This window comes from Fundulus heteroclitus, chromosome 4, assembly GCF_011125445.2.
Source record: "Fundulus heteroclitus isolate FHET01 chromosome 4, MU-UCD_Fhet_4.1, whole genome shotgun sequence".
In the NCBI taxonomy this organism is placed as follows: Eukaryota; Metazoa; Chordata; class Actinopteri; order Cyprinodontiformes; family Fundulidae; genus Fundulus; species Fundulus heteroclitus.
In genome coordinates this window covers 29,481,071-29,493,150 of record NC_046364.1, presented here as the reverse complement: position 1 = coordinate 29,493,150, position 12,080 = coordinate 29,481,071, and the positions used below count along the sequence as shown (strand labels likewise).

The window sequence follows — 12,080 nt, the reverse complement described above, 5'->3', positions numbered from 1 at the left end:
CAGACACTTTTTGAAGTCGTTTTATTATAGTATTCCATGGGAACAGGCATACACCATTTTCCAAGATGAGAAAAAGGTTTCACTGAAGTTTATAATATGTATTTAAACAATGTGCAACTGCAGCAAGGCCAGACGTTTAAGCTCAAAACGGGAAAGACGAGACTTTAACAAAAGTTGAGGGAATGAAAGAAAAAAAAAAAGTTAACCCTTAATCTACAGCTGTATTCACATCTTGAAGAGAAGTCTGCCCTGTGTACCTCCATACTTTAAGAGTGTATAAACTGGGATTTATTTTACTTCTTGGGTCATCTTAAAAGTAGATAAGAGCAATATTCATAGCCTGGTTAAAGTGGAAATTAGTTTAGTTTACTTTTGTTTTTTTTCCCCAAAAGGCCTGAATGACGTTTGACTACAAGCAAACAATGACTAGTTAGTCTAAATTAATATATTTACATTAGCTTACAAAGTGTTTGTTAGTTTAAAAGATAAATCTTAATCGTTTAAGAGCTTCTAGAGACTACGGCCTTTGTTTAGACTAATAAAACACGGGAATTTAGAAAACTATACAGCATAAATCAGTATATTACATACTGTAAGTCACCGTTTTAAACCGGTCAATGCTAGTTTAAAAGGTTCATTTAAACCTTTTTTCCCTTTTTAGAAGGATTCAGAGTTTAACCAAAATAAAACAAAGTAGGTCAAAGTGCTGGTATGACGACTTCAGGACAGACTTCTCCTTTTATTGTGACTGAGTTTTGTCGACGTACTGAAAGTTGAAGCTCGGGGGTCTTTAAAAACCTTGGGACAGTGGGGACGAGGTGGACAGAGGTTATAGGTTTTCTGTCTTACTGCTGTGTGTCCTCTCATCCTCTTCGTCGGAGGAGTCTCCCCCATAGGGCACGAGCCCAGAAGAGTCAACGGTCACTTTAGTCTTCTTCACTGGCACCTCTTCCTCAACACCTGCAAGGGCACAATAAACAAACGGAGAAACAGAGAAAAGGGAAAGGTGGGAGACGAGAGAGAGAGATAGGGGAGGGGGGGAGGGGGGCAGAGAGAGAACAAAACCAAATGGAAAGCCAGTGAGGAGCCCGACATAAGCCGTGGTTTTTGAGTTGGTTTGATCCAGAGCCAGTGGGGGGGGGAGGGAAGATATCAAAATCAAACGGCAGCACAGCACACATCCATTACAGGCACGTCCGGGGACACATGTTGAGAGAGAAAACAAGGGAAAGACAAAAAACATATACAAGAAGAGCGCGTTAGTGAGTTCCAACAGTGGCGCCATTCATACAGGTCTCCACTCCTCCCCCATTGATCCATGGGGGGAGATGCTACGTCATGCTACACACAACTCCACACAAGTTAACGTTTTGAGCTCCGAGGCTGTGTGAGGAGTTCAGAAGAGAAGAAAAGCATACCCGCTGGTGCGGAGGTGGCGGGGGGAGGGGGACTGGCGGGGTCTTCTGGCACGGGGTCCCTCGTCCTCTTGCGTGTAACGGGGGGAGGAGCCACAAAGGGGGGCGGGGGTGGCGGCATCAATATCCTGAGGGAGAGAGAAACTTTAATATCATCCCTAAATCATCGTTAAAAGAACCGCGAGAGAGAGAGAGAGAACGTTTATGGGGCAGACCTTTCCACAACTTTCTCCTCTCCTCCACTGGATGAAGGAAGGGTGGACTCCAGGTGAGCAGGACCCTCAAGAGAGCAGCTGGCAGGCTACAGAGGGGCAAAAATAAATCACTTTTAAAGTTTAAATAACTTTAAAAGATTTTCTGAATTAGCTTTTTAGCTATTCTTGCAAAAATAAGCTGATTCTGATCCTTCCTCAACCAAAATGAAACCATGTTCATTCAGACGGTGGGGTTCTGCAGCCAGCTGAGACAACCCAGCACCCAGTTCTTAAACATGAGGGCCTTGGGTTTTATAAAATATCTGTAGCGATCATGACCCAAGTGACAATAAAAAGATATAATTTCATTATTTTGTTTATAAAAGAGCCACTGCAAAGAGTCACAAATATTGGTCCAAAAATAAAACTTCCCTTTGATCAACTACGCTACTTCACCAGATATTATAGGGGTTGCACATATGGCGTTTATTAGCTAATTTCTTTGTGATATTTGTTTTTACAAATATCACAAAGCAGTCTAATAAAACAATAAAAAAGGCTTATAAAGGGAAAGTTTATTGTAACAATTTCAAGAAAAGCGGCATTAAGCTTCCCGGTGTAGCAGACAGACCCGAGCCTTTAAGCATGGCCGGAGCTTTAAGCGGTATGTAGAGGCGGCGGCGCTCCAGCTGACCTGTTCGTCCTCAGCCCCCGCCTGGATCTGATGTGTGGCACTTCCTGAGTCAGGGGGGATGCTTAAAGATCCTGCAGGCTCCACTGTCTCACTGCTGCCTGGACCCTTAAGTAGAGCACAACCAACATGTGTACACTGAGGCGCTGATGGACTCAACTTATCCACAAATTCAGAGGCTAAATAACACTAAATAAATAATGTCTGGTTTTCCTCACTGACAGAGCGCAGGTTTGCATCTCAGCTCGATATAATTAAGCATTTCTGGTCATTTTGAGGATTATTGCTTACAGCCAATGAAAAACTATCACTGCTTCCCAGGAAACTTAGATATCAGATACATTTGTTTTACATTACAGCCTGGGAAAGTCTTTTCAGAAGAAAAGTTCATTTTGAATTGGGTTTGGAAATGGAGGCCCATCATGGCGAGACAAGCCAGGTTTCCTGCAGTGCACGGGGACGTTTCATGTCGTCTGCTGCCGTTCGCTGTGTTTTAAGCCAGTCCAAGTCAGCCAAAAAAACAAAACAAAAACAAATAAATAAAACTTTGTTTTTCCCCCTGCTGACAATTTGATGGACAAACTGCCAGCCGGCTCTGGCACCTGCCTACACTGCAGTCGTTCTTCCTGCAGACTCCCTGACCTAAAGCCCAGAGAAGCAGCGGCGGACCGGCAGGGGAAAAAAATAAAAATATCAGCCGTCCAAGGGGACAACGCAGGTGAGCTGAAAGCTGCTCTTAAAGCAACCTGGGCTTCATTAACATCCCAGCTGAGCAACAGGCCTCTGTGTGTTGCTGCGCTGATGCGGTAATTCAAGCAAAAGGAGCCCCAACCAAGTGCTGAGTGCATTTGCTGCAAAGTACATGGACATACATTGCAGTAGGCTCACATTTCTCTTTAACCATTTTATTGGTTTAATGAGACATTCCAGTTCTCATTAGCTGTAAACCACAATCCTAACTAGGAAAAATAATCACATGGTGTGATTAATCAACGAAATCTGAGTTTTTGATTACTAAAAAATTGTTACTTCTCAATTATATTCCAATTTACTGCAGTGGGACTGTTTATAGAGATCTGGGGAGCTGCTAAAACATACAGGACAACAGAGTTCAAGTGCTGATGAATCCAAGGCTAGACACCAACTCTCTCGTCATAAAGACGTCAACGTGCAACAATTACCTGGACAAGGAAGGGATGTGGTTTCCTAGGACACACTGGATACTGAATCATTGCCTGAGAAGATGGAGATGGGGTTGTCGACAGGTTAGATTGACTTGGGGGGCCATTTGCATTACTCCAATAACCACCGGCTCCTGGATACGCTGCATAGCCGCCAGCATATCCATTTGCTGGGTAGTTATACCAGGACCCCTGGTTAGAGTAACTGCTATTAGTTGGAAATCCATGTGCTGCGTATGCTGAAATGAAATTATAGAATGTTAATTTTGAAATAAACTGCGTATGGCTGACTAACTCAACTTATTGCTCAACCACTAAAGATGCCGCGGGAATAATCTTTAAATCACAAGAACAATGCAGCCGACCAGTCTCTGATATTAGATAATAGGGTTGTCATGTTACTAAAATGTCAAACTCGATACGATACTAAGAAAAATACCCAAGGCCAGTTTTTTGATAGCGCCGCAACGTTTTTCCAGCCACAAGGCTTTTAGGTTAAGAGCAAAAGATTTGACTAATTACAATATAACAAATTCAAAGTTAACTTCCTTTTTTTTTTAAAGGGAAAAGCTAAGAAGATGGTGATGATTCAGAGAAATCTTTCATTTAAGCGTCCTGTTCTTGTTCGGCAAAACAGTAAACCAGATAACACACATAGTATCAGTGTTAAAGGTACACTGTACGAGTTTTGAATTTAAATATTTATTTTCTTTCCCATGCATGCCCTTACAATTGCCCAACATGTAAAATGGGGTGAATCTTTAATTCACTGCAGTCGCCTCTATAGGCCCCATTAGTCAGTTTATGCGTGTTCTCAATCAAACGGTTCGAAATTGTTACTTTGCTGAGAGTCTCCGCTGCCACTGGGGCAATAAACACCGACTGTTTTAGAGGTGGACCACAAAAGACCAGCAACAAGATCTTCTCAGACCCCATCACAGACTCCACACAAGATTAAAAAAATAAAAATCTCTAGTGCGACGAAATGGGCAACATCAGATTAAATATCTGGGCAATTTTCATGCACTTTCCTGCTTTAATTCACACCCCAGAATAGAGCGGAAGCACACCTCAACGGGAAAGCTCAGATCGACAGGTCTACATCAGCTTTGAACTCTGATCAGTATCTTTGAATAATCCATTTTTTTAGTATCGATTATATCGAGGTATTGATTCTTTTGACAACCCTATTAGATAAACTTGTTGGAATTTGTCTTGTCTGGTTTCAATGCGTAAATAATACTCACGCTGCGTTGCGCCTGTGGCTGTGTACATCGACACCGTTCGGGCGTGTTCGGCTCTCACCTAAAGAATAAGGATGAGAAACAAACAGGAAGTGAATGGCGAGCTACAAGTTCCACACGGACAGCACTAATTTGTTGTCAACACTGAGTCTGTAGGTAGGTGCAGAGCACTCAAGATCTATGACTGGAGATCCGGTGGTTCACGCTACCAAATTCATTTTGGAGGCGGGTATCGGTGAAAACCTATTTGCTTTAGTAGTTTCACCTTCTTATACCTCCGAATAGGTTCTCCGACTCGGACGAAAACAGGAAAAGTTACTATCTGGTGACATCATGGACTTACAGTTTCCAGCAGACTCTCTGTGAGGTTCTTGGCCGACTCTAATCCAGCTGCGTTTGGGTGACTGCGGCACACAAAAGACCATTGTTGTAAGGAAGAAGCAGACTCAATAAGTGACTCTCAGAGAGAAACAAAAGGCATCTGATTGCTTCTGTGCAAGCAGGCGCCATTACTAAAACATTGACATGGCTGTTATGGCATTTATCAATTGATTTGCTTCATTTTAAAAGGGAACTCCTTTACACCAGGCCTAACAGGTTTATGTGGCCCTTCGGCAAAAGTGAACACACCTGATGTAGACGTAAAGAGGCTCAAAGGATTCTCGTTTGGATGCCTGTTCGATGTAACCGGACCCTTTCCCCCTGAGGAAGACGCGGGCCCCCGTCTCTGTCTGGATGTGACTCAGGTACGAACCTCCTGGACCTTCGACTTTTTCCTTTACGTTGAACGAAGCCAATGCTTGGTCCAAGCCAACAAATATTTTTGTGTGCACAAAACTCTGAGGGGGGAAAAAAAAAACATATTACAAAAACAACAGTGTAAATAAATATTTTTCTCCTGTTACATCAGCTAAATATTTCTAGAGGATGTTTTGTAAGCAGATGCAGCGATCCAAGGCTTTTCACTGCAAACCAAGGTCGTTCTCTCTGCTAGTTAATTTTGGAGGTGGGTATCAGTGAAGGAAACAATCTTCATTTGCTTCACTTTCTTTACCTCCGTTAAAAAGTTTGTTCGACTAAACTAAAAGTAGCAACAACCACCAAACACATTCAATAATGGCTTCTGATTGTGCTTTTTCCCCTGTTTGTTTATATATATATATATATATATATATATATATATTTTCCCTCTGTAAAACAGCTATTACTTAATTTGCCCTATGCTAAAATAAAACGACGACTTGGGTTAGAGGAAAAAAGTGGTGATGAAATATAATATTTGACATGGTATAAGAAGGTTCTGCTTACACAGAGGTTTGTGTAATACTGAAATACAAAAATACTTGATAAGAGTATTTAAACTGCTGGGATTTCGTGCTGCTTGAATTGCAACAGAGACAGGCTGTTTGCCTACCCCTGTGTGAGGAGCTGCTGGTCGATGTCCCTGGCCGGGCACGGAGTTTGCGCTGGGCGCTCGTGGCACGGGAGTGGGAATGACGGGCCGGGGGGGCTGGGGGTAAAGAGTGAGCGGCGGAATCACAGGAACCTGCTGTCCTCCTGACGCCGCTGAGGCCCTTATCACGTCTTCAGAAATGATCTCCTTTATTCTCATCACAGCTTCTGATTTCCCAAAGGAAAAAGAACAAAAAAATAAATAAACGGTGCGTTGAATGAACAAAAGCTATGATGGAGGCCTTGTGAATATTTTTCAAAGACGACGTGAGATTCTGCTGTTTTATAGAAAAGAAAACAATTCCTACTTACTATTGACCTGCTCCTGTGTCTTTCCCTGAACATGCAAATACAAAGGTCTTTGTCTGAAAGAAAATAAATCACAAGTGTGTAAGAGACAACATAAAGGACCATATAACTACAAACTTAAATGAAGGAGGGGGTTAGAATTCATGAAACAATATTTCTATTTCACTTTAACTTGGCATCATGCTGGACATTATGTGAACTTCATAGTAACTGTGTGAGATTTATATGTAATACAGCTAATCAGCAATCAACAATGAAAACAGAGTAATGTAGTTAAAACGTAGCTTACATTTCCTATTTATATATAAAAGAGGTTTGTTCTTGGGCAAATAAAATGTAAATTGCTCATGTTCCAGGTCATATTTGGTAGTTTAATAGTATAAAGCTCCCAAAACTGGGTATACTATACATATCAAAACTATTATTAACCCCTTCACAAATGCCTTTAAAAAAAATACAACATAAAGTGACAAAACAAAGACAATTTGGCCCACTTTGCTAATAGAAACATGCTATAGGGGCTTTGATGTGGAAATATCCTAAAACTAGACAAATAATAAGGATAAGCCATAGAATACTTTAGTATTTCTAAATGTGTGGATTCCAATAGTGTTTTTTCTCCCCATGGATGTGGACCCCCCCTAAGACAAGAAAGAACTAGTTTCAGAAAATGAAACATTAGGTTCCACGTGCAACGTACCCTCCTGCCTTTACAGCTTCTGGCATGTAAAGACCTTTAGTTGAGACAACCGCTCCACTAAACAATCTGATCTGAAAAACAGGACGGGAAAATTGTTAAAAATCCAAGACAATACGATTTTCCAGTTTAATTTGCAAAGTGACACTATTCCACTTACTTCCTCGTGCGTTTTGCCTTTAGTAAGAAGCTCTCTGCAATTTAGGGGCACATCGTTGATATCAACTTCTGTGACCACCATTTCTTCCGTGGGGATTGGTAGAGAGGTGCTTGGAGGTTTCTAAATTAATAACAACAAAACAAACGACTCACTCAATGAGTATTGCGAGAACAGACCTAGACTGATCTCCAGCTATTAAACTTTTCAAAACCACGCACCTTTGGAAGTAATGGTGGAGGAGTTAAAAGTTTCCCTTTCGCCATCAACATGGCATTTATTTTAGCAGCCATTGCTGCTGCTTTCTCAACTCCCCCCTTAGGCGTTTCTTCTGCTTCTGGGGGCTGAGAAGCTGGACTGTGTGGACCAGGGGAACCGACAACTCCCGGTAAAGCGACGGGAAGGGTGGCATTTCCAATGCTCTTCTGTTCCACACCCTTCTTGGGTTGTGCTGGCTGATCCCAGCGACTGGTTAGGCAGCTAAAAAAATAAAATAAAAAAATTAACAAGAGAGTACAGCAATCGAATGAAGATGCTTCACACAAACGATGCAGACGTAAGCCCGCGTTAATCGGGATAGCTGCTGTGTTTGCATACTATTTCAGCTAATGTATGTTTTCTCCACTCCCTTTCCCCCTCTCTAATGTGGTTTTGTGGTACAATGTACCTTAAGACGCAGTTTCACATATTACACCAAATATTTGCCTCTGAGCTATAGTTATGAACAAACAAGCAAGTTAGCGCCCACCGGACGCTGGAGCTAACACGAAGTTAGCCAACATCAATTTACAGTTGTAGTTTCCACTGTTTAAATCACCAATATTTTATCTATATATTTACATAATGATTATTGTGGTTAATTGTGTGACAGAGTCCAACACGTAACTTCTCCATCGATACAAATATCACAAATACACCCCGGTGAGCTAACGTTCACTACTAGGCCAAGTAGCCGCGAGGTAGCTAACGCAGCAGCTAGCGTAGCAGGACATATTTGGGCATGCTAACACTGCTTGTTAGCTAGTTGCTCGAGTTAGCGCCCTTATTTCGGAGCGAGGCGATACTCACGGCGTTTGTCCTGTCATTCCCGAAGACATAGCACGACCCCAGAAAACCTGAACGTTTGGAAACTGTCTCTAGTTTAATGGTTTCTGTTGAAGGACCACAGCCATCAGTGCCGATATCGCTGACTGTTTCCTCTGACGTCGCAAAGTCCGAACCGACGGAAGTTGTGCTGTTGTCGTGTTACGTAACGTGCGTCTCTGGAACAATCTACGTTCCAGACGGTCCTGCGTGGTCAACAGAATCAAAATTTGACAAAGATTTTTTCATACAGCTTGGGCCAATGCAAACATAAATTGATAAGAATAAAAAACACGATTTAAAAAACATTTTATTATCAAAGAAAAACAAAAAATATATAAAACATTTTTTTTTCTATTCTGTTGCAAAACTACCATCTCCAGAACCTGTAGCATATTTTTTTCTCTTTCACCCGGTCTAGTCTTTTGTGGGGAAAATAAGATTAATTAAAATCAGAATTAACGGGTCAGACAGGAAAGAAAAAAAAAATCATTATGAGGCCTGAGGAGAGGCCTGTTTGGTGCAGCTCTATTCAAATGTTAACCAAAATGATGAATAATGACAAGAATAAGCAGAGTATTAAGCTAAGTACAGTTAAATTTGTTTAACAAATGAGAATATCCTGTTTGAATCATTTGCACATCACATACCCAGTGTATAAATATTTACGTGTAAGCTGTGTATATCAATCGATCACTTGTCAATTCATTCTCTAATTCATTCATGGAGTCTGAATTAGAAACTGTTTTGTGAAAAAGGTTGTATTGATGCACCTTAATTTAGAAATAATCTACACTTTATATAACACTTGATTGATTTTTTTGTATTAGAGGTTTTTAAAATAAAGAACATTATTGAGCTGAGCATATTTCAAGAAATAAACAAAAAGCACATTCAAATGCTAGTTTTTCTATTTTGAAACGTAATTGTAAGGGTGTCCATTCATTTTCAGCTGATGAGGGTATCTGAGTACAGCACGGCTCTCTTATAACTCCATTAAAAGTTACTCTGGTTGCATCGTGGCAATCGGTGGAGTTGGCTGTGGCTGTAAGACATAGGAGACCAGTCTATTTTCCAGTCTTACACCGACAGGCAGTGTTTTGGTTGACCAGCAACAGATAAACTCTTTCCCCATCTGTCTGTGTTGGTGCCATCTCTCCTCGTGTCCCCTCAACCAGTTGGGGTTGAGGCAGATGGCTGTCCTCTCTGAGCCTGGTCACAGCAAAAGTGGTCTTCCTGAATTTTCTTTCTAGCCTGGATGTAATTGTTGGGTCTCTCTTTATGCAGTTTTGCAGAAGACTAATGGTGGCAGTGAGTATGAACACAATTAAACCTAATTTTGGTTGCTGCAAACTGGGCTTTTGTTGTTGTTGTTGTGCCTGTGGTCTACTAAATCTTTGCTGAAGTTTTAGCATAGGTTCCTGAATCACGTGTAGCTGAGAGGAAAACCACACAGTTAGCCCTACCAAACTTTTTCATGCTTTATACAGTCACTGTAAAAGTCAGTTATTTTCCAAAATGTTAAAGAGCAAACCCCTCCAGATGTGATATTCTGTGTTGAAGTTTGAAGTTTAACTCAAAAGTAGAATTCATTTTGCTTTGTGAAGCAGGTGTTAACACACTCCATGTCTGCACTGGGCTGAACATTTCCCCAAGCCAGACAAACTGAATGCAGCAAAAATTATTCATATGTAATATCACATCATAACCACAGACCTTAATGTGTTCGGATATGGGGACCAACCAACAGCAGCACATCAGCCTTTTTGTATAAATCTTTTATGGATAAAAAAAGTTAAAATCAGTTGTTTGCCTTCGTAATCAGGTGGCTTTTCTCAGAGGGCCATAAAAAATGTAAGTGAAGCTAATTGCCTCCAGAAGTCACCTTATATAGACGTTGGTTGGAGAAAATGAGAGAAAAAGAAGCGCCATGAAGAAGAAGGAACACAGAGGACAGATCGGGGAAAGCGTTGTGGAGGAGCAGCACTACTCAGTTCAACACCCGAAAATGGAAAATGTGTGCTGCTGCTGCTGCTGTAAACATATCAGAATGATATCCACCCAAACTAACGGGGCAGGCAAGGAGAGCATTAATCAGAGAAGCAACCAAGAGGCCAATAATTACTTTGGAGGGGCTACAGAGATTAAAAGCTCGGGTGGGAGAAACTGTTGACAGGAAAAATATTCTTCATGCACTCAACACATCTCGAAGGTCCTCCTTCTGTCCCACACGCAAAACATGGAGGTGGTGGCAGCATCATCATGTACTGGAGCTAAATACACGGGGATGATGGAAGAAAACCTCTAAGGGGCTGCAAAGGTGCTGAGGATCACAACCCATCCATTCATCCATCCATCCATCCATCCATTTCCTACACACTTATCCCTATTGGAGTCGTGAGGGGTGCTGGTGCCTATCTCCAGCTGTCAATGGGCGAGAGGCGGGGTACAACCTGGACAGGTCACCAGTCTATCGCAGGGCAGGATCACAAACCACACAGGAATATAACAGTGAATTAACAGTAAGCTACAGTGGAAGGGCTTAGGTCTAAACCATATTCATGTGCTAGAATGATCCAGTCAAAGTCCAGTACCTGTATTCACAAAGTTTGTCAGAGTCTCTCAGAGCGCTCATCTTAGCCTAAAAATTCCTACCTAGGAGTCTTAGCTTAAGAGTGATTCATATGCTGCTGAGAGCGAGTCTGAGTAGGGAGATGACAGACAGGTTCTGTTAGTGAGGAGGTGTGACATTGTCTCTCAAGAGCTGTGATTGGTTGATCGTACAAGAAAAATAAAACCCAAATGCACTCCTAGTGATCAATGGAGAGAAATCAACCAATTAGATTGTATTCAGAAATGTGTGAGAATGATAAAACTTAGCTAAATTGTCACACAGCGTCAACATGTTTGAACACACCTTATTCCTCGTTATTTCGATTTGCTTATTTATTTTTACTTGCCAGTCATTTTACTACCATAGCCATTCGACATAAAGCACACTCACCTGTCAGCATTTTACTGGGGATTGCCTACTTGTAAGCGTTTGCATCTTGCAAAACGGCGGACATAAAGTGGAGAAACCTGAACTGAACAGCAGCGCTGAACAGCGCACAGCTCTGGGAGCTGTGGAGAGGAGAATAGAGGAATTTTGAAAGGTAAACTGGTCCCTGGATCACGGCACAAACACATGGACTCTGAAGCGTTTTGCTGGAGGTCAATGTATCTTTTTCTCTGTGTGTGTCTTGGTACTTGGTACCCGCCTGGAAAGTGGGAAGCGCTCCCTGCAGCATCAAAAGCGTGGAGATGGCATCACGCAAGCAAACTTCTAGATGACCATTTAGTCTACAGACATCAACATGTACCATATGGAAAATACTTTCTCACCTCTTGAAAATATTTTTGTAAATTTCTCCACTTTTTATTCATGTTTATTCAATACTTTTCCTATTATTTATCCTCAATATTACATTACTACAACCGTGCCATTAACCAAATTAAATTCCCTCTATGGGGATGATAACGTTTATCTTATCTACATATTAATAATTGATTGTTAAAGATGTTTAATGTGCCTATTTCCTCCAATGTTTAGGTGGTGGATCAGCCAATCAGCTCCCAGTTTAAGACACTCTTAGGCTCACTAAAAGTCCTCCTCAT

General features: G+C 41.5%; 1 protein-coding gene across 1 annotated transcript; it reads right to left on the bottom strand.

The window, feature by feature from the left end:
- Nucleotides 1–2: 2 nt before the first annotated feature.
- LOC105920817 (KH homology domain-containing protein 4) lies at nucleotides 3–8,562 on the bottom strand. The gene is made up of 14 exons (XM_012856458.3): nucleotides 8,409–8,562; nucleotides 7,562–7,820; nucleotides 7,344–7,463; nucleotides 7,187–7,257; nucleotides 6,490–6,542; nucleotides 6,140–6,345; nucleotides 5,356–5,564; nucleotides 5,069–5,129; nucleotides 4,729–4,786; nucleotides 3,482–3,720; nucleotides 2,304–2,408; nucleotides 1,631–1,716; nucleotides 1,419–1,543; nucleotides 3–960 (listed from the first exon to the last, which is right to left on the bottom strand). The coding sequence occupies exons 1-14, from the start codon at nucleotides 8,435–8,437 to the stop codon at nucleotides 830–832; spliced, it is 1,752 nt and encodes a 583-aa protein (XP_012711912.2). The 5' UTR covers nucleotides 8,438–8,562; the 3' UTR covers nucleotides 3–829.
- Nucleotides 8,563–12,080: the final 3,518 nt, after the last annotated feature.